At 41.3% G+C, this 25234-nt stretch overlaps 1 protein-coding gene across 3 annotated transcripts in view; it reads right to left on the bottom strand.

Moving 5' to 3' along the window:
- Positions 1 to 25234, bottom strand: part of Mctp (multiple C2 domain and transmembrane region protein) — a 1410470-nt gene that overhangs the window by 67428 nt on the left and 1317808 nt on the right. For all 3 annotated transcript variants that reach the window (XM_068227784.1, XM_067148395.2, XM_067148396.2), the window contains one exon: positions 7604 to 7693. In XM_068227784.1, coding sequence (XP_068083885.1) covers positions 7604 to 7693 — 90 coding nt within the window. The remainder of the gene's footprint in view (positions 1 to 7603; positions 7694 to 25234) is intronic.

Here is a 25234-nt window from a genome sequence, read left to right as displayed (position 1 = left end):
GTCGCTAATGGTACAGCTTTTCTATCGGGGTATTAAAACACAGGGTTTAGAAGACAGTAAACAAACGGAAATTTTCACAAGCGATTTAAACTGTCTGATTGACGCATTAAATTTGTCTATTCCCACTCAAGCACTGTATAAAGGATCACAGGCACATGAAACATTAATTAAATGGCAGAATGTTCTCAGAGATACTCAAAATTCATTCGCTTTACAAAGGACACTGGAGTCCTTATGAGTTACCATGGAAAGTACCTTAGAAGTGTCTGAATATTTGTGGGAACACAATTTTAGCTATGTTTTGACAGGAAAATTTTATCAAGATCCCCTAGAACGTCATTTCGGTATCCTGCGATCACTAAGTTGTGATGATCATCCGTCCACTACTGACTTTCTACATTTACACATGTCGCAGTCTATTTACGTACCGTCTAAACTTGCCTTATCGCCTGGCGGAAACTGTGAGTACAGACGTCTCTTGTTAATCAAATGTGTATTCTTGCAAGAGAAATTGAAAGTAAAAATTGTGCAGTGAAGACACAAGCTGTAGATGAAATCAGGGAAAAAATTGTGAACATCGAAAATGACATTCAAATACCAGACTGGGAAAACAGTTTACCTGAGTTAAGTGGGCGGAATTGTAACAAAGAGTACTTAGTGTATAATTTAGCCGGATACATAGTGAGGAATATTTCAAAAGTGATTCAGTGTGATTTATGTCGTCCTTTCCTTTTCGGCAAACCGACTGATAGTGTGCCTGCTTCCCTAACACTAATTAAAGATTACGGCCACCGGGCGAGTTGGCCATGCGCGTAGAGGCGCGTGGCTGTGAGCTTGCATCTGGGAGATAGTAGGGTCGAATCCCACTATCGGCAGCCCTGAAGATGGTTTTCCGTGGTTTCCCATTTTCACACCAGGCAAATGCTGGGGCTGTACCTTAATTAAGGCCATGGCTGCTTCCTTCCAACTCCTAGGCCTTTCCTGTCCCATCGTTGCCATAAGACCTATCTGTGTCGGTGTGACGTAAAGCCCCTAGCAAAAAAAAAATTAAGGCTCAATGCAAAGCGCCACATATCTCACGTATGCGTCGGAAAGTGTTTATATTGTGTTGTTGCGAGTGGAAAATGTTGTTGCGGAAAAGCTATCGTGTATGGATAGTTTATGGGGTGATACTTTCTTCGAATGCTTCAATAAATTAGATGTTATTAAAGTGAAGTCATCGCAGTTGGGGTGCTGTGAAGATCATGTGCTGTGTTTGCTACCAAAACTCGTATTTCACTACTTGAAATGTCGATTCTTCTTCCGCACGAAGGAGATAAGAAGGGAGCTGGTTACTTTGAAGGCAGCGAAATCATCCAGGAAATATTCCAAAGTGTCCAGAAGATGAAATCGTTTTCAAACGTAAGTTGCATGCTTGAGTTTCTTAGTAGATTTTGAAGTAGTAGTCCCGATAATGCCTCTGTTATCCTCTCGCTCAGACATCACTGTGGATGGCAGTGCCATCTGTGCGGCGGTCCACGGTAACTCGTGAAGACGTCACACTTCCTCTTCGATACGCTATGCTTGAATTATAATGAATGTGGAAAACGAACACATCTGTGAATAACACTATCTTACGTTTGGACAGGTAGTTGTCTATAAAGACTACGATGTGCTAGCAATGCACCAAGGGTCGCAGTAGCTAAGATGGCTAAACCACACATCACTGGTGTTGCATCAGCCAAGCTGTGTGGTAGTAGGTTCGAATGACAGGTGGTAGAGGAGATGCAATTCTCCCCTACTACGTCGGCACTGCATTGTGCTTATCACATGTATGGCTTGCAGTGGTCGCTACCAGCGTGCTAGCCGGCCAGTGTCTTGGAAAAGGTGCGGTATCCAACTGATGAGCCCATGCTGCACTCTGGGCGAAACACTGGTAATTTTTGACGATTGAGTTTCCTGAATTTTAATTTTAGCTATCTCAATCGGAAGCCATTTTTTGGTCATGCTAGCCCGGGAGGGCAATATAGCAAATGGAGATCCAATTCTCCCCTAGTACGTCGGCACTGCATTGTGCTTATCACATATATGGCTTGCAGTGGTTGCTACCGGCGTGCTAGCCGGCCAGTGTCTTGGAAAAGGTGCGGTATCCAACTGATGAGCCCATGCCGCACTCTGGGCGAAACACTGGTAATTTTTGACGATTGAGTTTCCTGAATTTTAATTTTAGGTGGTAGACTATTTATTTTTTTGATTAACGCCGCTTACAGTGACTGTAATACGGCCGCATATCATTCTGTCCGAAAGAGTTAACTTTTTTTGGTGCATTACCAGGTTGGACTACGATGTGATGGTTTGTAGATAGAAGTAGGGTACTCTACATATTCAGAGTAACAAGTGTTTGAAATGTTGACCACTATAGTGTACCATTACGGAGCACGTGGCATACATATTAATTCGATCATGCTTTTTCCATAAATTAACAACAGTTCAGTGCAGCCTACTCTTCATAGGAATACAATGTGAGGAAATTAATAAGAGTTGTGATCTTACCTGGTAGATGTCGATTAGTATTTGTGTGTTTTGGAGTCAGGAGTTTGGGCACATGAATCGCATGCTGGCCATCCTGAAAATGGTTTTCCTCGGTTTTCCATTTTCACTACCAGGCAAATGCCAGGATGGTACCTTAGTAAAAGACCAAGACCGATTTCCTTCCCAATCCTTTCCCCACCCATCCTTACGGGAAAGACGCCAAATCAGAGTGCATCCCTTAAAACTAATAGCAAAAATATTCTTCCTTCTTCCTTCTTTCTTTCTTTTTTAATCCGTTTACCTTCTAGGGTCAGTGTTTCCCTCAGACTCAGCAAGGGTTTCCACCTCTACCGCCTCAAGGGCAGTGTCCTGGAGCGTGTGACGGGCGATCAGTGGATACAACTGGGGAGGAGGACCAGTACCGCATCCAGGCAGCCTCATCTGCTATGCTGAACAGAGGCCTTGTGGGGAGATGGGAAGATTGGAGGGGATAGACAAGGAAGAGGGAAGGAAGTGGACGTGGCCTTAAGTTAGGTGCCATCCTGGCATTTGCCTGGAGGAGAAGTGGGAAACTAAGGAAAACCACTTCCAGGATGGCTGAGGTGGGAATCGAACCCTCCTCTACTCAGTTGACCTCCCGAGGCTGAGAGGACCCCATTCTGTCCTCGTACCACTTTTCAAATTTCGTGGCAGAATCGAATCTGGGTCTCTGGAAGTGGCATCTTATTACAATAACCAGTACACCACAGAGGCGGACTAGCAAAAATATATTGATTATTATCTTATCCCCGCTAAAATGGAGCACTTCTGTAGTTCAAAAAATTTGTCTCATATTGGTTTCGAACTACTACACTCTACTATACTCACACACCATTTGCTCCAGCCCTTAACCGATTCAGCCATGAAGTCAATATACATGATATTAGCTAGAAGTTTAGTACTTAAGTATAACTGTTCCACCTCGAAAGTTAATTTCCATATCAAAGTTTTCAATGATGGTTTACAGTGTTCATTTAACTTTTTTACATTACACAGCACGTGACATAACCTGTTAATTTGATCGTATTATTATGGGTACCTGTGTTATTTAAAGGCGCAATAAATCACATGTTTGCAGAATGGTCCTTAGTATTTGACGTGAAATTGTGCATAGTAGTTTCTCCTTTGCTAGGTCCATGGATCAATTCACAGTGATGACACATGGCTAGGGGAGAGCCTTATCAACCATATTTGGATGACTTATCTCCAAAAAACTAAGGGGTATATGTTTGTGTTTTGGATGTTGTCTCTTGTTAAGGGTTCTTTGTTCAAATAATAATGATATTGGTCTTACAGACCACAAACTACTTTTATAGTTTTCAGAGATGACAAGATGCTGAAATGTTGTCTCACAGGTGTTCTTTTATGATCTAGTAAATTTACTGACCTTCAAATACCACCAGACTACTGCTGAGCACATTTCATATCTTCAGGTTGGCCTTAAAGCATGAAACTCCCGTCTTCTCACCTATTCAGTGACTTCCATGTGCCATATTCTACTCATAAAAAACCTGGTACCAGGCCACTCTGGAGGACATATGACATTATTATGTGCCATATGGGAAGCTATGACCAGGTGGCATTTTTTCTGAAAGTGGGATGATTGGTTGTTAACTTCTGTCTTCCATATCTTCACCAAAGCATCTTCCTGTGAGCCCTTGAGTCTCCATCGCACAGATTGATGGTAAAAAAAAATGCTCTTTCTAAACATTTAGAAAAGTACGTGTGTCAATATTTTTTGTGCCAAAAAAGAATAATTCTCTAGAAAGAGCCTTAAACAAGCTCGGATCCCCTCTCTACTAATGAAACTAGGCTGCAGAAGATATAGTAGAAGTAGGTCTGGAAGAACTGAGACTGATGAAAATGAAATGGCATATGGCTTTTAGTACCGGGATGTGTCCAAGGACTTCGGCTCGCCAGGTGCAGGTCTTTTGATTTGACGCTCTTAGGCAACCTGTGCATTTGATGAGGATGAAATGATGATGAAGATGACACATTCACCCAGCCCCTGTGCCAGCAGATTTAACAAATGATGGTTAAAATTCCCGACCCTGCGAGGAATCAAACCCGGGACCCCTTTGACCAAAGGACAGCATGCTAACCATTTAGCCATGGAGCCAGACACTGAGACTGATGATGTGTTTTTACTATTTGTTATAACTAACCAAGCGAGTTGACCATGCAGTTAGGGGCGCGCAGCTGTGAGCTTGCATTTGAGAGGTAATGGGTTTGAACCCCACTTTCGGCAACACTGAAGATGGCTTTCCGTGGTTTCCGACTTTCACACTTGGCAAATGCTGGGGCCATGGGTGCTTCCTTCTCACCCATAGCCCTTTCCTATCCCATCATTGCCATAAGTCCTATCTGTGTCGGTGCAATGTAAAGCAACTTGTAAAAAGAAAAGAAAGTTCTTTAAGTCCTACCAACACACACGGATTGTATGGTGATTATGGAATGGGAAAGGGAATGCCTGTAGGCTTAATTAAAGTGCAGCCCTACCACTCGCTTGGTGTGAAGATGGGAGACCATGGAAAACAATGTGCAGGGCCACAGTAGGGCTCAAACCCACTATCTCCTGACTGCAAGGTGATAGCTACACAACGCAAACCACAAAGCCGCTTGCTTTGCTAGCCTGATGAGAGGGTGAAGATGTAGAGTTTGTCCTTGTCTTTGTCTCTCCTTTATGTTGTTTCTTCTGCCCATACTAGCCTGCCGTTGCTTTTATCCTTAAGTATACTTTTAGCTTTCCCACTAGCCTCTTTCCTGTATTTGATCATTTACATATACTGTATATAATATTATATATAATTTTTGCTATTGATTTAACACATAGAAGGTTTCCAGCGACAGAAGAATGGTAAAGAACAAGGATGGGAAAGGTAGCGTCCATAGGCTTAATTAAGGAACAGTCACAGTATTTGCCTGGTCTGAAAATAGGAAACCATGGAAAACCATCTTCAGGGCTGCTGATGGTGGGATTCAAACTCACCATCTGTCAAATACAAGCTTACAGCTGCGTGACCCTAACCACATGGCCAACTCGCTGATTATGATGATTTATATTGATATTTGTTACACAGTGATGATGATAACGTACAATCATTATACTGATTTAGTATGCTTTATCATCATGTTCATAAGTGTTGGCTTTGCCTAGTAGCAGGGTCTGTTGCGCTATTTCAACGGTCTCCACTTTTATCAGTCAAAGGCTTTGTCGGGGTACAGATTTACACTCTTTATGCTGGTATGTAGTGTATCAGTCCGTTGTTGCTTGATTATTCCTTGGGTCTCTTTTCTCTGTGGCATCTAGTGTACAGCCCATCTGTACAACTACTTCTGCCTGCAACACATGTCCAAGCCATCGTAGTCAGCTTTTGCACACATGCCCTGAATTGGCACAGTGTCAAATTGTTTTCTTCTGTCTACATTGGAAAATCAATCAAATCAAATGGTGCCAGTTGACCATCTCATATTTGTATCTCCCTGGTGCTTAGTTGATGCTCTGGCTCCTTAGTAATCAGCCAACATTTGGCACTATATAGTGTGACATATTTTAGATTACAGGTGGGCTTGCATCTAGTTATGCATGAGATACCTGTCACCCTTCACCAGTTCATCCACGCTGCACTAATAATTGTGTTTAGCTCTTTGATAATTTGACTATACTCGGCAATTGTTAATGCACTACTGCCAGATCCTAGCTATAAAATGAAATGTTTAGATTTCTTGTTTATGCGTCGGAGATCTCACGGGATCTGGTGTTTCAACACGGCTACGACCGTTGGCTACAATATAGTAATTGTGATTACATACAATCACCAGCCCCATATTATAAGGGGAGGCCTCGGGTTCAACCACCAGCCTGTCTAGGAATATATTAATTGAGGGGTTCACTCAGCCACAAGAGACCAACTGATGAGCTGTCTGATATGAGAGGCAGTGGCCCAGTCAAGAAAGCCAAGCAGTATGACTGAGAATGTTGTCATACTAACTATGTGGCACTCCATTTTCTGCAGGCCAAGTCTATAGCTGTTGCGCTACGGGTTAAAAATATATACTGTATATACAATCATTATACTAATTTTGTATACTTGTTAAAATAAATTTTTCTTTTCACTGAAGTAATTTGTTTCACATAGTCCTGTGTGCATTAATCGGAACACAACAATAACATACCTTTTTTGTTGCATTTATTAACCTAAAACCATTAATCTTTGCTAAGCTAATATGTCCTGTTTTCTATTCTATAAGATACATGATTTGGCACAGATTCAACAACGTTTTAGCACATATTTTTAAATTCTTAACCATGAAACCACACTTCATGTGTCCTTTTGTGGAACAGTTTTATGAGTCTTCTTTTGCAAATAGCCTACATGTTTTCTATTGGATTAATGTTAAAAGAGTTCTCTAGCCACTCTAAGACACAAATATTGTCCTCACTGAAGAATTTCTTCACTTTCTTTGAAGCATGGCAAGGAGCCAAATCTTGCTGAAAAATTCTGTCACCATTTTCCCTTTTCCTTTGTTGAAATTGAGCCATTCTGTCTGTGCCGCTGAATAATTCTATTTATAAAGCTTACAGCAACATCAAATTTAGGAGCTAACTCTCTTTGTGTTGTGGAAGTATTCTGCTCTATGCTTCATGGGAGTCATATCCATGGAAGACATAGGTTTTACCAATAGCAGAAGGAAACCTAAACAATCCTCAAAAGTGTGACACACATCGAAATAAATACATTTTTAACTTTAAAGAATCATCACACAGATTAATTACCTATGCAAAACTCTACAAAGAAAGCACAGAGAGCATAGTATGTAAGAATAAGCAATGTGTAGCACCCTGTAACCAATGAGAAAACTGTGAGGAAAAAAATACTTAGCTCCAATAAATTTGCACGGTATTGTACATATAGTAAAGGCTGTATAATTACAAAGACCAAAACTACAAAAGGAAATTGCCATAACATAATATATATTAAGAAGGTTATTCACAAATGTATTGAACACCAATTCACTCTCATTTTCAGAAGTTGATCCTATTTCTCCATACCTTGTCTTTGTCCTCTTCATCATCATCATCTTCACCTAAAGGTTCCTCATCATCTTCATGAACAGGCCAGCCTCCTGTTAGAGACATAACCTGCCAGAAGAAAATATACAATGCTAATTAACAGAGTTTAAATGGTTGAGTATTTACAGCAAAACAGAGCATTTTATGAAGAACAAAAAGGATAAATATGGGCACAGAAAAATTAAATACCGTTTTCCAATTTTCATTTCAATTTTTTTTTCTACTGTGGGTTACTTAGTCACATCCTATTTTGTGAACCATGGGCAGTGGCTGAGTGGCCTAGTACGTGGTCCTGAGAATCAGGACACAAGTTGTTATGGAATAGGAATGGGCATCATGGATATATTCAGAGTCATGGCCCTTTTTTCGTTCATGAAGCAAGGACTGTACAATCCACCAGTGGTGGAGAGTTGGTAATAGAACTTTAGGATATGAAAAGGTGGTTGGGTAAATGTGGGGAAGGTATGGAAGGGAATAGGAATGGGACACATTTACTGGACTTCTGTGCCAGTACCGGTATGGGATTAATGATTATCAATATTCTTCAAGCATAGGGCTATTCACTGCTATACACTGGAGGGTATATTCCATAAGGGACTATATCATAACCGACTTTAAATTCAGGAAATGTGTTAGGAATGTGTGGGTATTCCATGGATATTTTTATGATACAAACCACTATTTGATTTGCAGTGAACTACCTCTAGGCCTAGTATAGACAAAATGAAATCTGTCTGCAGACAAATAAGGGTAGAAAACCGGGTGAGTTGGCCGTGCGGTTAGAGGCGTGAAGCTGTGGGCTTGCATCTGGGAGATAGTGGGTTTGAATCCCACTGTTGGCAGCCCTGAAGGTGGTTTTGCATGGTTTCCCATTTTCGCACCTGGCAAATGCTGGGGCTGTGCCTTAATTAAGGCCATGGCTGCTTCCTTCCAACTCGTAGACCTTTCCTATCCCATCATCGCCATAAGACCTATTTGTGTCAGTGCGACATAAAGCCACAAAGAAAGAAAAAAAAAGAAAAGGTAGAAAATCTCCAGGTTGAGGAAATTAGACAGAATCGCATGGATATAAGCAAAAAGTTCTAAACAACAGATGGTAAACAGGTTCAAGATATATAGCCAGAATGAATGGCATACAGGGATGCTGTAGTAGAAACTGCAAAATGCCAATGACAACCGTATGTTAAGATAGGAAAACACTAATATCTTGGGTGAATGATATAATGAGAGCAGTTTGGAAAATGCAACAGAAAGGTGAATCAGAAATGGCTTTAAACAAGAACCAATGCAGACAGGGAATTGCATGTAGATGAAAGAAACAGAACAAAACAAATAATTGTTGAATCAAGCAGCAGGGAAACATTTTTGGACAGTAATAAAGGATCTTAGAAAGTGACTGAAAATGGAAATGAATAGTGTTTTGGGTAAATCAGGTGAACATAATAGATCCTAAGGAATCACTGGACTGGTGGAAGAAATATTTTGAAAATCTTACCAACATAAAAGGGAATGTTTCTGTTGACACCACAAACAACTGAGCTCATGGAGTGGAGCGCAAAGATGTTGAAGAAACTTTACCATGATAGGTATTTTATTTGATCCTGTATTGACTTGTCTGAATCTGTTAAAGGAACTATTTAAAATAGATTCTTTAATACACTGATATGTTGAAGATATGCTTGAGTAATTGGAAAGGGTGGCAAATAAACTCCACTGTCATACAGCAGTAGGAGTAGATGAAATAAGCCTTGAAATGGTGAAGTACAGTGGGAAGATAGGGATGAAATGACTTCACAGAGTAATAAGATTAGCAAGGTACCGTACCTTCCAATTGGAGAGAAGTAGTCATTTTGCCTTTCTTTAAGCAAGGGACTGGAAAGGATTGCAACAACTATCAAGGTATTTCATTGATGAGTATAACAGGCATTTTGGAAGGGAGGGTGCAAACAGTGGTTGAGAGTAAGTTAGATGAAAACTAGTGTGGTTTCGGACCACAGAACAGATGTCAGGATCAGAATTCCAGGATACGCCAGGTAACTGAAAAATGCAACAAGAGGAATAGACAGTTATGTTTGTGTTTTGTAGATCTAGAGAAGGTATACAACAGTGTACTGAGGGAAAAGTTGTTAGCTGTACTGGGGAGGACTGAGGAGTTGGTCGGTCGGTTGGGTGGTCGGGCGGTCGGTCGGTCGGTCGGTCAGTGATCTGCATTTAGGGCTGCTGCCTAGGTGTCAAATTCCCTATTAATCATTTACCTACCCTTTCCTTGAATGTTTTCACAAGAACTTGGAAATTTATTGAATATTTCCCTTGATAAATTATTCCATTCCTTTATTCCTTGTCCTAAAATAAATATTTTCTGCAATTTGTCCTCTTGATTTCCATCTTTATCTTGATATTACGGTCTTTCTTATTGTCTAAAGCTCCATTCAAGCTTAATTGTCTACTAATGTCATTCCATGCCATCTCTCCGTTGACAGCTTGGGACATACAACTTATATTAAATGCTTAACAATTAATTTATTGAAAACCACCTATTCAATACTATAAAGTTTTAAGACTATAATACAATCATTATATTAAAGTTTAAGTATTATCCGCACACTTTATCTTGGTGCATTTACACCCTAGTGCTGAATCGATCGACCTCGGCGATCTTCGAGATTCGTACTGGCAACCTTTGAAACACAAACTATGAATCGCTTAAGCATCGTTGTGCGACATCTGGCGTACACTTTAGTACTAGTACTGCTGTTGTTTACACAACAAAGCCAAAGTATAGAATTCATGCTAGGAACAAGATTCGCATCGAGAAATGTTTTATAATGTTATATAATGTGTATGTGACATAGTTGTTGGCTTAAGATGATAACGGTTTAGAAATTTCATATCGATCGATCATATTCTCGATTCAATTCAGATTTCATTTTCATTCAGTTGGCAGCACCAGGCAGCACTATCGATACCGGGACAGCTCCCTCCTTACTCCTCACCCCCGTACACAAATGCACCAAGATAAAGTGTGCGGATAATATATGGTACATGTTTCGCCTGTCATTGCAGGCATCATCAGCCATAAATTCTAAACTCCAAGTCAGAGCTCTGAGTGGACGCTACACTACAACTATCCTCATGAATGAATTTTTTTATATATAACAATTTTCACTCATGAACAAGAACATCAAGGTCATATTTGGAGTGAACCAGCCGATCATGTCTTACAGTTCTAATGGGGTGTCCAATTCATGCTCACATCCAATGGAGATAATACAAAGATATCAATTCTCATAATGCTGATAATACACTTAAGAAAATGGAAATTGCATTACCATGAAGGCATTGGTCGTTTGTGTTGATTTTCAACATATGGAACGATGCCATGTAGGTATGTAAACGATCAAAGTTTCAGACCCATTGGATTGTTGCTACAGGTCTCCCCACGTGATTGGTCGCGGAGGAATCAACTCCAGTATACGGACTCTGGTGTAGCGTAGTTGACTTGCAATTTGTGCAGTGAAGTGTTCCCCGTCAAACATGCCTCGACGTCATTGAAGAGCACACGCTATCAACAACTGTCGCCGTTTGAAAGGGCTCGGATAATTGGGCTGTGTGAGGCTGGATTATCGTTAAGGACTGTCGCTGCACGTGTTGGCCGACAGACATCTACAGTACAACGTGTATGGCCACAGTGGTCAAATGAAGCTACCCACACTTGTAGACCTGGCACAGGCCCAGCACGACAGACAACTGTGAGAGAGGATCGCCACATCATTCGGATGGCCTGGATGGAACCCCATGCAAGAGCAGAACAAATTCGAGCAGCTGTGGCACCCCACGTTACACAACAAACAGTTGGTAATCGCCTGCGTGCAGCTGGCTTACGAGCCCGTGTTCCATTGACCCCACAACAGCGACATGTAAGGCTGGCCTGGTGTTGAGAAAAAACGGCGTAGGTCAACGAATGACATAGGGTCGTCTTTAGTGATGAATCGCGCTTCTGTCTTGCCCACAGTGATCGCCGGAATCATGTGCGCCGATGTACCAGAGAGAGGGGCCACCCAGATCTTATTGTCGAGAAGCACACAGGGCCAACATATGTTCTGGGGAGCTATTGGGTTTAATGTGAAATCACAATTAGTGCTTGTTGAGGGCACTATGACTGCTCGACAGTACGTTGATAGGGTACTCAATCCAGTGGTTGTCCCTATGGTGGCGAACATTGCTAATGGGATGCCCGGGTTCACACTGCACGCATCTCCAGAGAAGCTCTCCATGACATCACAACCTTAGAATGGCCTGCCAGATCCCCGGACCTCAGTCCTATTGAGCATGCGTGGGACATGATGGGTCGACAACTGTCCAACCGTCCTCAGCCACCCACAATTCTGGAACAACTGACCCGTGCAGTGCAGCAAGCATGGGCCACAATTCCTCAGGAAGTGATCCAGGGCCTTATTAACTCCATGCCCCGACGAATTCATCAATGTATTGCAGCTTGTGGTGGGCATATCCTGTATTGATTGTTGTCCAAACTTGCGGTCAGAGGAACCTGAAAGTGTAATCATCGAATCACAACCAAACACTCGTCCTGCATGTTCAATTGCAGCAATGTAGCACCACTCCTTCTGGGTGTTACAATTTCCATTTTCTTCAGTGTACGAAGGTTGGAACTTAAATAGTGGCAACTATTTATTTACAACAGATACAAAAGTGTTACATGTTAGCAACCTTTACTGTCCTTCAATGTAGTCACCAGTGTTGTGTATAACCCGTTGCCAGCAATGTGGAAGTCGTAGTATACCTTTAGCAGAGCCTGTTCTGTTGATGGTGCGAATGGAGCGGTCTACTGCCTGTTGAATCTCTGCAACAGTTCTGAATCAAAGTCACAAGGACTTAAGTCAGGGGAGTATGGTGGATGGTACAGTACTTCCCAGTCCATTGACCGAACAAATCAGCCACAGCTTGTGGTGTATCCGCCCGAGCACTGTTGTGCAAAATGATGGGTGGATTCTGCAGAAAGTGTTGCTACTTCTTTCTCAAAGCTGGTCGCAGGTGGTGCTCCAAAAACGAACAGTAATACTGTGCATTGACGGTCTGCCGTGAAGGAATGTAATGCATTAGGATAACACCATCACAGTCGTACACGAGGATCACCATAACTTTCATTGTACTGGGGCTCTGACGAACTTTCGACTTTTGTGCTGACCCATAATGACGCCATTTGTTCGATTGACTTTCAGTTTTGGCTCGTGCAATTTGGCACATGTCTCATCCAGGGTTATGATACGGCATAAGAAAGTCTCTCCTTCGTGCTCTTAGTGTTCCAAGTGTGCCTTAGCAGCGTCATAATGCAACCATTTGTGCATTTCCGTCAAATCATGTGGAACCCATTGTGATGCAATTTTTTGCATGCGCAGGCATTCCTTCAGGATGTGAAGCACAGTCGTATGCGCTAATCCAGTTTCTTAGGCGAGCTCACAAATTGTCTGGTTTCGATCACTGTCCAGTAACGTGGCAAGAGCATGCACTTCTTCTTCACTGATGCTCGTAGAACGAGCTCCCCGATGAATGTCCACCACAGTTTGCCGACCATCGTTCAAGGCTTTTTACCCAACGTGCCACTGTTCTGTAAGGCAATGCAGATTCCCCACAAGTATCTTGAAGACCTTGATGACACTGTCGTGCTGTACGACCTCTGCACATTCAATCTTGATCCAACTCCGTTGTTCCTGTTTGGAAAACATAGTGACAACGTTACGTTAGACCGCTATCTCACAAGTGACTCTGTTTCTCTCGCTTGTGCGCACGCAAGTGATGTGGGAAGGGCGAATCCATTTGCTCTGAGGTAAGGTAGGTAAATAACCAACGTGTGCTATCAGCCGAATTATAATCATTATAAAATATCAAAACCATTTCTTATTATCAGTGCTGATGTAGTTATTTTATTATTATTGTTACGGAGTATTGTGGATGTGCAGAGGTGAAAGAAGGTGCTGGGGTGAACAGGTCTCAAAATATGAAATTAAAGTTAATTTAACAAGGTTATATTTTTTTTCAAGATCAAGAAATAACAAATATAACAGGTACTCAGTAGCTTAACAACAAATCGAGAGTGTACAATTACAGAGTTACAGGATTTGGGCTCCGAGAGCCAGACACACAATTCTTGAGCTATAAGCCCAACCTTACGATATACAAGATTTGACAAAGGGGCAGAAAACCCCAATCATGCCCGGGAGCACTTGCTCCCAATTACACAGTAAAGCCTCCTCGAGGCACACAGAAACAATTTTTTTGGAAGAGCAACCCGCTCTCAAAGTTCCAGCCTATAAAAGGCCACACCAAACTCGACCTTCAAGCTGACCTCCAAACACAAATAACACAGGGGTAAAAATACCCAACCTACTGAGGCCTATTCAGTGAAGAAACAGGACAATAACATGGCCTCCAAAATACCAATTTGAAAGGAGGCAAAACTGCACTCCTAATATACTTTACTAAAACCTACTTGGCACTAGGCTGCTAATGCAAGGGATAATCCCATACTAAAGAGGTGACTTATATAAGAAAACGATTTACATTACACTAGAAGGGAAGAAACGGTAGTGAAAATAAGTTCACCTCAAAGCAATATGAGTGGGAGCTCGAGAGGGTTAAGCACTCTCTATCCCAATTTGTAGTTTAAAAGATAGAATTGATACCAAGTGTCTTTACATTTTAGAGGAAAGTTACATGGTAAAAGGCTTCGGACCTGCCCCGAGAGTTAAACTGCTGAGCTAGCAAGAAAAGAAGTGATTAAAAGGCCATTACCTGGTGGTTGAACTGCTGCCCGAAGAAAGAGGCGCTTCCCGCCCCCTGCTACATAATTTACACAATGATAGAGGTTACTGAAGTGGCCCGGAGACCCGAAAATCAGCAGTTTATATACCCTTGTGGAAAGTTCGAGGCGTTTCGTGAATGATAACACCTGCCCACAAGCCTTTTATTGGATAATGGCAAAAACTACTACACCAGATGAAGAAGAAACACCTTATTGGTGGAAAATTAATTACAGAAATTCCTTATTGGTCAAATTCAAAATTGGCGGAAAGAAAGGGTTAACATTGCCAACTTAAACAATGGCAGAAAGAAATTTAATAAAGAACAAACTTATAAGTACTAAATTTCTTCAAAAAAAAGGTTCCTTCACTTCGCACTAGGGTGCACCATTGTAGTTCTTAAGTAGTGTCCTCTAGAAGAGAATGTTCACACTTCTTGCTACAGATAAAACAAGAATGAATCGAAACTGACATAGTTCAGAACACTTCAAAATTTATAGTAATGACATCTTCTGAGAAATCTTTGAATTAATATGGAAGTTAAAGTTCAGGCTTCCACCAGAAGAGGAGTTTTAACTGGCGCAAAGTTTGAATTAGCGGCGTGGAGGTGTACCACCCGGTACAGACCTCCCCCCCCCCCCCCCCCCAAAAGTCCCACCAAGGGGTAACACAGAGGAACATAAACTTTTGTTTTAAAATAAGGGCCAAGTTATGATGTTGATATAGAAGTTATTTGCAGAAGTCTTTACAACCAAATTTTCTTAAATGACTGGATCCAGTTTCAAAATTCTTTGTAGTTACTTTAGATGTAAAGTCTTTATGCTTGTAGAGGTTGAATTCAGCAGGAAACTTTTAGTTTTTAAAAGTGAGGAAATATTTTCTAAGTCCACCAGATATTGCAGTTGAATCCAAAAATGTAGGTAAGGTCCATGTAGCTGATTAAGTACATTCAATGTTGATTAAGTTTGACGGCCAGCACAGCCGCCGCTGCTTGTGTCCAGAGGAGGCCTCTCGGACCCCTCTAGTACCCTGAGATACCGCTCGCCCGCACTATGAGAGGAGTAGTGGAGTTGAAGCACGCCACGCCCGCGGCAAACATACAGGTCGCGGGCCAGTTGCAGGTTGTGCACCGCACATCAGCCTTGGATGGGGGGATGGCTCCGGCTCGCCGTACGCCGGTTGACCTCACTGGAGCAGAGCGGGCCCTTACCCCACCTCAGTGGTGGCACGGCGCCGCGCGGCTGCGGGGGCACTGAAACATTAAAACTTGGCGACAGAATTTTGTTGGACCATAATTATTTTAGGGTACAGTCTTTGTGGCGAGGTTGAGGGGCCAGCGGCATGGAGATATTTATTTCATTCCAATAAGCCACCGTTTTATGTTAGCAGGAGACGGGAGCATGGTAATGGCCATAGTAAGGACAGGATGGCAGTTTAATTGATCGGGGAAGGTTTTTACAATGAATGCTTAAATATAAAGAACATTATTGAGAGGGCAGAAGGCCTTAAAAGTGAAACCCCTCAAAAAAAAAAAAAAAATATAACCTTCATATTTCTTTCAAAATTATATGAAGCAAGTTAGCACAGAAATTATACAAGTTTCACCTACGACAGGTGAACCCTAAATATCCTCTCGGTGGCTGGATTGCTTAATAACAACGTGACCGGCGTAAGAAAATCGAGAATTATGCACGGCCCATGAAATCTGGGGGCAAGCTTGCCCGCGGGAACAAAATTTGTGACCATCACCTGGTCACCTACCTTCAAATGGGTGGGTCTCCGTCCACGATCATATCTTTCCCTAACTTTTTCATGAGACACTTTAAGATTGGCTTTAGCCTTCTTCCAAAGATCTTTAATATTATCTGAATCTATTGTCTCAGGTAGAATGTCACTCAGAGACCAGAGGTTAGAGAGCGGCGTGTTGGGAACAAACTTGAACATCAGCGAAGCTGGCGTAAACTTATGAGATTCATGAACCGCCGAATTCAAAGCAAAAGCTAACCAATGCAGGAACGTGTCCCACCTAGAATGATCTTCATGATGATAGGCAATCAACACGGACCTCAGATTACGATTAACCCGTTCAGCCAGAGAGGGTTGAGGATAATAAGCAGATGTTGTCACATGAGATATGGACAGATCAAAACAGAATTTACGAAAGAGATTGGAGGTGAGAGCTTTAGCATTATCAGACACAATATATTGACACGGACCAAAAGAAGCAAAGATAGAATTTAAACAAGTGATGGTGGACTGAGCGGTAGCCAGCTTAGTCGGAAATAACCAGGAAAATCTTGTAAAACCATCTACGCATACAAAGATGAACTTGTTGGCATTTCCCTTTGACTGGGGGAAGGGTCCTACATAATCAATATACAGGCGTTCCATTGGGCACGACGCTTGATGAGAGGACAAAAGGCCTACCTTGGTGGACATGGATGGTTTACTAAGCAAACAAGATTTACAAGCCTTTACTAGTTCACGGATTTCACCGTCCATACCTTTCCAGATGAACCTTTCACGAATCTTTTCACGAGTTTTAAAGATGCCTAGATGCCCCGCTAATGGGGTCTCATGATAGTACTGGAAGATCATAGGTACAAGAACAGCTGGAACGACAACTTTCATCATCTTATCATGCCTCGAAGGGCAACATAAAACACCATTCCTCAGTACATAAGGGACGGCAAGTTCCCCAGAAGAAAGGGTTTCCATTATCGGAGCCAGCGTCGGATCTTCACGTTGATATTTCTCAATATCCCTAAAGAGCATGGGAGCATCTGTTAAGATGGCATTAACCTCAGATAGTATGGACTTGGGAGGTGATGAACTATCGACCGGTTCATGGGTCTCGACGTCATTGGAAAACATACGGCTGAGTCCGTCTGCAACAACATTTTCAGTACCTCTGATATGCCTAACGTCAAATTGGAATGCCGAAAATCGGATAGCCCACCGGGCTATACGACCAGTACGACGCGGCCTACCTAAGACCCAGCTTAAGGCTTGATTATCAGTCACCAAGTCGAATTTGACATGTTCCAGATAGAGACGGAACTTTTTCTGAGGCAAATAAGACTGCCAGACCTTCGAGCTCATAGATGGAATACTTGGCTTCTTGAGCCGATAGAGTCCTAGAGGCATAGGCGATGGGTCGCCTCCCTAGGTCAGTCTCTTGAAGAAGGACTGCAGCTACCGCCGACGATGAAGCGTCGGTTTGGACGATGAATTTTTTGGAGAAATCGGGCATAGTCAGAACAGGGGCATTACACAGAGCTAATTTAAGATCTTCAAAAGCGGCTTGTTGAGAAGGTCCCCACTCAAATTTGATGCCTTTCCTACGAAGAAGTTTCAAGGGCACCGCTCTATTAGCGAAGTTAGGAATAAACTTCCTGAAGAAATTCACCATACCAATGAACCTAGCGATACCTTTGATATCTATGGGAGGTTTAAAATCACGGATGGCCTGTGTTCTAGAATGATCGACTGCAACACCATCAGGCGACACAATATGCCCTAGGAATGACATGGAGGGCTTAGCGAAGGCAACCTTGGACAACTTCACAGTTAACCCAGCCTTACGAAGGCGATTGAGAACTTCTCACAGATGATTATTATTATTATTATTATTAAAGCGTCTTTATTGTGGCGAAGTTAGGGCTCCCGGCCCTTTCTTACACTTAACCACTTCATGTATATACAATGTAATTTTTACATAAAATTTAAACATATGAAATTTTTACAACCTAAATTATAACTAAAGCAACTAAAGTATCACTAACTAAACTAAGGTGAGTAAAGCATAACTAAATTATATACAGGAACACATAGCAATAAATAACCATATTCACTCTCATTCATGCATCCCATTCACACTCAAGAAAGACTGGAAGTGCTTAAAAGATGACGCTGGCAAAGGATTTTAAATTTTGTCTTAGATTTATCTAGATGTTCTTCGAAAGTCTCCGAAAATACGACGACATCATCAAGATAGTGGTACAAGTACTCAAATTTGATGTCGGAGAAGACCCTATCTAGTAGCCTCGTAAGCACAGGTGCTCCGGTGGGGAGCCCGAAAGGCACGCGGTTGTATTCATACAGATTCCAATCCGTGGCAAACGCTGTAAGATGTTTAGACTCTTCAGCCAGGGGAATTTGATTATAGGCCTGATTCAAATCCAAGATGGTGAAGAACTTAGCTTTACGAAACCATGAAAAACAAGAATGAAGGTCAGGAAGGGGCACAGATTGTAACACCACCTTCCGATTGAGAGCCCTATAATCAATGACAGGCCTGAAGCCACCGTGGGGTTTCGGGACTAGAAAAATAGGTGAAGAATACGCCGACTTAGAGAGCTGAATAATACCATCCTTTAACATTTGATCAATGATTTCTTTCAGAGCCTTCATTTTAGGTGGAGATAGCCTATAAGGTGGAAAACGGACAGGAATCGAATCCATAACCTCAATTTTGTATTCAACAAGGTCAGTCACACCAAGAGTATCAGAGAACACCTCTGGAAACGACTGACACAACTTGCGAATACTGTCAGCCTGCTCCTCAGGTAGATGTCTAAGATCTAACGACATCTCATCCTGGGTAGGCGAAATAGATGAACATGATTCAGAACTACACTTTAACAAAGGGATTTTACAATTAGAGGCAAATTTGAATGTGCACGACTTACTCTGAAGGACGAGCGCTAGACCGGTGTGAGAAATGAAGTCAGCTCCCAATATAATGGGGCAAGACAAGTGCTTAGCCACAAACAATTTAACTTTCCAAGTAAATTTAAAAATACGAATTTTGACATATAAGGAGCCTAAAATTTCTAATGGAGAAGAATTAGCCGAAACATATTGAACTGAAGATGTGCAATAGTCAGGAAGTTTACTAACAGATTTCAATTTCGAATACCATTCAGCCGAAATAATAGAACAAACACTGCCCGAATCTAATAGAGCTGTTATAGGCTCATTATTTAATTCAATCTTAAGAAATGGAACAGGTGCGGGGGTATCCGCCGCAATCCTAAGACATTCTCTGGGGCATTCAAAGGATAAATTTGAAGACTGAGTTTTCCCTGAAATTTCGACATGTTTACAAGGGGCTGAGCCTCGGGAAGATGAAGTAGTCGACTCAGCCGAAGCCACTAGTCACTTATTATTATTGGCATTGGTGAATGTTGCGCCCGAAGTTGAGCAGGAGGGGGTGCTATTCGAATTTGGGCAATTCTTGGCGATATGGGAAAATGCGCCGCATTTAAAGCAGGCTTGCGATGACCCTGTTCCATTCCTTGTTCCACTAGATTTAATTGATGGACACTTGTTCCGAAGATGGTCAGGGGACCCACAAGCATAACATTTAAGGACAGTGATGGTTTGGCGAGGTGGAGGCCGTAAACTACTAGAGGATGGAGGGGGTTCTTTCGCGACACGCAAGGTATCGGCGTATCTAACTCCTTCCGCTGAGACGGCCAATGCTTCAAGTTCAGAAAAGGTTTGTGGGCACGCCGCAAAACACAAATATGACCGATAGGATGGTGAAATACCTTCCACAATAGCATGAACAATTTGATCTTCAGGAAAATGTAGAGCAAACACCCTGGTATAGAATTTAATGTCTTGGATGAAGTCGGCAAGACTTTCGTCCAGACGCTGTACCCGATAGTAGTGCTTTTGAATAAGGGATGACCTAGCTCGAGCCGGAATGAAGTTTGCGAGAAGGTGTGCATGAAAGTCTTCAATAGATGATTGTTCAGCAATTGCCCTGACTATTTTGTCTGAGAGGACACCTATGGCATATGGATAAATAATTTGAAGAGTTTGGGAAGCAGAGAGGGAAAATACTAGGGCATGGTCTTGGAACTCGACCAAAAATCTCAAAAAAGAAATTACCTCACTAATAGAGTTAACCGAAAACTTGGAAATACCCCTAAGTAACATTGCTAGAGGATGGGGCAAACTGCTGAAACCAGGTGACATAGTAGGAAGTGGCCTAAGTGGCGGAGAAGCAGATTACAAAGTTGCCCTATTTAACACAAAGGGTGGAATGGACGTGCGACGATCGGACTCGGTTCCTAATGGGACAGATGTTCATTGTGTGGTCGCCTCAGTATCCCTTCCTTCCTCTTTAGAGGAATCCTCCACATTTACTATATTTACGACCATAGGCTGGTCGATTTTGGGAGTCGCAGATCCAGATAACAACTGACTAACCTTACTAGACATTTTGGACAAGTTTTCAGCAAGGGCACTAGCTTCCTTACCCTGAAGGTCATTTAACTTTAGAGACAATAGATCACACACCCTATTATAAAAGTGGTACAACCTAGCCTGTACTCGTTTGAGTTGATTTGGTGATGGATCATTTTCTTCAAAAAAACTAACTACAGATGCTAGCTCAGTAGTATTATCATTGATCGTGGACAGAGCGTCGTCAATTTCTTTCTCTCCCAAAGTCGGGATGGTAATAGGCAAATCAAGGGAATCTTTTAGTTTATTGGAGTCGACTGCAACCGTGCCTCCAGATTGAACGTTTTTAAGAGATAGTTCATAAATTAATTCCTCTTTATGCAAATAGAAAGGAAGAAGAACCTCGCGAAGGCCGGACATGATGACAGAACAATTTTGAGAAAGGAAAAATCAAAAAATTCCAGCAACTGAGAAAATTGTTAGAGTTCGAAAGCAAAGCAATGTTTAGCCGACAAAAGGGGCTAAATTGAGACTCATTCAACCATGCTCTGCTATCACTACTTACGGAGTATTGTGGATGTGCAGAGGTGAAAGAAGGTGCTGGGGTCAACAGGTCTCAAAATACGAAATTAAAGTTAATTTAACAAGGTTATATTTTCTTTTCAAGATCAAGAAATAACAAATATAACAGGTACTCAGTAGCTTAACAACAAATCGAGAGTGTACAATTACAGAGTTACAGGATTTGGGCTCCGAGAGCCAGACACACAATTCTTGAGCTATAAGCCCAACCTTACGATATACAAGATTTGACAAATGGGCAGAAAACCCCAATCATGCCCGGGAGCACTTGCTCCCAATTACACAGTAAAGCCTCCTCGAGGCACACAGAAACAATTTTTTTGGAAGAGCAACCCGCTCTCAAAGTTCCAGCCTATAAAAGGCCACACCAAACTCGACCTTCAAGCTGACCTCCAAACACAAATAACACAGGGGTAAAAATACCCAACCTACTGAGGCCTATTCAGTGAAGAAACAGTACAATAACATGGCCTCCAAAATACCAATTTGAAAGGAGGCAAAACTGCACTCCTAATATATTTTACTAAAACCTACTTGGCACTAGGCCGCCAATGCAAGGGCTAATCCCATACTAAAGAGGTGACTTATATAAGAAAACGATTTACATTACACTAGAAGGGAAGAAACGGTAGTGAAAATAAGTTCACCTCAAAGCAATATGAGTGGGAGCTCGAGAGGTTTAAGCACTCTCTATCCCAATTTGTAGTTTAAAAGATAGAATTGATACCAAGTGTCTTTACATTTTAGAGGAAAGTTACATGGTAAAAGGCTTCGGACCTGCCCCGAGAGTTAAACTGCTGAGCTAGCAAGAAAAGAAGTGATTAAAAAGCCATTACCTGGTGGTTGAACTGCTGCCTGAAGAAAGAGGCGCTTCCCGCCCCCTGCTGCATAATTTACACAATGATAGAGGTTACTGAAGTGGCCCGGAGACCCGAAAATCAGCAGTTTATATACCCTCGTGGAAAGTTCGAGGCGTTTTGTGAATGATAACACCCGCCCACAAGCATTTTATTGGATAATGGCAAAAACTACTACACCAGATGAAGAAGAAACACCTTATTGGTGGAAAATTAATTACAGAAATTCCTTACTGGTCAAATTCAAATCTGGCAGAAAGAAAGGGTTAACATTGCCAACTTAAACAATGGCAGAAAGAAATTTAAAAAAGAACAAACTTATAAGTACTAAATTTCTTCAAAAAAAAAGGTTCTTTCACTTCGCATTAGGGTGCACCATTGTAGTTCTTAAGTAGTGTCCTCTAGAAGAGAATGTTCACACTTCTTGCTACAGATAAAACAAGAATGAATCAAAACTGACATAGTTCAGAACACTTCAAAATTTATAGTAATGACATCTTCTGAGAAATCTTTGAATTAATATGGAAGTTAAAGTTCAGGCTTCCTCCAGACGAGGAGTTTTAACTGGCACAAAGTTTGAATTAGCGGCGTGGAGGTGTACCACCCGGTACAATTATTATTATTATTATTATTATTATTATTATTATTATTATTATTATTATTATTATTATTATTATCATTATTATTAATAAAAAATGTGCTATCAGCGACAATATTAGATTCCATTGCATAGCGTCTCCAAAGCAGTGTTGCCACTATTTAAGTTCCAACCCTCATGCATTCAATTCCAATATGGTCAAATGAAGATAGTCACTTGTAATATTCAACTTAATCGAGCATCTCATCACTTTACTCCCAAGTCCTCCCAGCCTAAAGTATGCAACAGTTTTGTTACACTATTCTTTTGTCAGAAATCACTAAGATCTCCAGATATTTCCAGTTCTCACATCAAGTAGTCCTCGTGTTGTTCCCATGCTCTGATATCCTGATTGGGGTCTTACGAGAGACTTATACACCCTCTCCTTTACCATCCTTACTACAACCGTATGGTGACCCCATCACACTGCAATCAGCCTCCCGAGTATTGGCAGGTAAACCATAGACTTAACCGACATGAGGAAATGCATGTCAGGCACCGACCATCTAGTGCATTTAAATCTAAGAATTTCATTTTTGTCCGTATTGAACTGAGAATGGAAGATAGGAAAATTTAAAAGGGTCCACCTTTTCAATACAAAAATGTTATAGTTTATTTATAACATATATTGAAGCAAAGATCCATGGTAGACCTAGCAAGCCAGTGGTAGCGTCTTCGAATTGCTTTCAACAATCAAACGAGCCTCGGATGGAGATAAAAAATAATACCAAAATTGGCAAAGGCTTTGAGCAGATCTGGCAGGTATGACAGCCACCATGGTTCCAATGAAAGACAGATATGTTCGAAGAACAATGTAAGAATTGGGACTATGAATATTTTGACCCTGACTGGAAAAACTGAAGAACTTATCGATATAATGAAGAGGAAAAATCTATCCACATTGGGAATGAGTGAAACAAAATGGAGAAAGGCAGGTAGCAAGATTCTCAGAGATGGCTACAAATTAGTATGGAGTGGACGTGAGGAAGAGGCCAGAAATGGTGTATCTTTCCTGATACAAAGGGCACTAGAAAAGTTTTGCAATGTGAGTGAATGCTTTAGACTTTTTCAAAATAATTTCCACCATACTCAATACACTTCCCTATATGTCGAAACCAGTCACTGAACCAACTCTGCCACTTTTCTTCGGTTACATTTTCACACTCTTGATCCCATGCTGCCAGAAGCTCCTCGTCGGATGCAAAACTCCGCCCTTTCACCTTCATCTTCACATGGGGCAAGATCGGGGGCCATTTTCATAAAGGTACAAGTCCACAAATTACAAGTAATTTTTCATACAAGTTGTTGGAAAAAGTTAATTCCTGTTTCATAAAAGCACATGTAGGTAAAAGTGAATTTATACAAGCTACAAGACTTGTCAACAAGTCAAAATTCATGTTGTATTTCATAATGATACTTGTAGAGTACAAGAACTTATAGAAAATACAATTTTTATTACAAGTTGTTTGAGACATGTAAGGTTGAATACAAGTCTGTAATTTGCTGTTAAATACTCAATAATCAATTAGTTTTCAAGCTTTGTGTTAATTTTCATGTGGAACATGGATTTGTTACGCCTATATAGTAGTAGCGATGGGTGGACAAAGATGTAAAAGAACTGTCAGAAGTAGGGTTAACATGGCTTTCACAAGCTTTTATGAATACAATGAAAGTTTTAGAATGAGTTCAGTAAAACTGCAGTCACTCCTACTAGAGGCAGGTAATCAACTTCAACATGCAACTAACAGAAACTGTGCTCTATCCCCAAAACAACAGTTACTTATAACATTACAATGGTTAGGAAATGGAGGGCAATATCATGCAGTAGGTGATATGCATGGTTTATCAAAATCTAGTGTGTGCAGAGCAGTTCATGCTGTTGTAAATGCAGTTAATATTGTGAAGTTTCCCACAGTTGTTGACTGGCCACAGGAAACTGCCCACATAGTTCAAGAGTTCCGTGCTATTGCTTGTATGCCTCAAGTATGTGGACATATTGATGAAACACTAATAAACATTGATGCTCTTGTGGTAGGACATGAGAACGACTTTATTGATAGGCATGGGATCCATTCCATAAATTGCATGGTAGTGTGTGGACCAAATCTTAAGTTTTACTATGCAAGGGCTAAGTGCCCTCTAAGTATGCATGATGCATGCGTACTAAGAAACAGCACTCTTTCTCAATGCTTTGATGCTGGTTGGTGTCCAATTCCAAGTGCTATTCTTCTTGGTGATTTGGGGTACCCACTTAAAGAATGGCTCATTACACCTGTCTTGGATAATATAAATGACCCTGCAGTTCTGTGGTTTAATAAATCTCATAAGTCAACAAGACGTATAATTGAAAATGCCATTGGGATCTTAAAAGAGAAATTTCCTTGTGTCAATCATCTTAGAGTTAACCGTACTTTTGCAGCTAATATTTTTATTTGTTGTGTTACACTTTGTAATATTTCAAGAGAACTTCAAGATCAGAATATGATGAACATAGAACCTGTTGAAAATGAAAACGATG

This window comes from Anabrus simplex, chromosome 5 (assembly GCF_040414725.1).
Source record: "Anabrus simplex isolate iqAnaSimp1 chromosome 5, ASM4041472v1, whole genome shotgun sequence".
Lineage (NCBI taxonomy): Eukaryota > Metazoa > Arthropoda > Insecta > Orthoptera > Tettigoniidae > Anabrus > Anabrus simplex.
The sequence above is the reverse complement of the archived record's forward strand: the minus strand, read 5'-3'. Positions and strand labels throughout refer to the sequence as shown.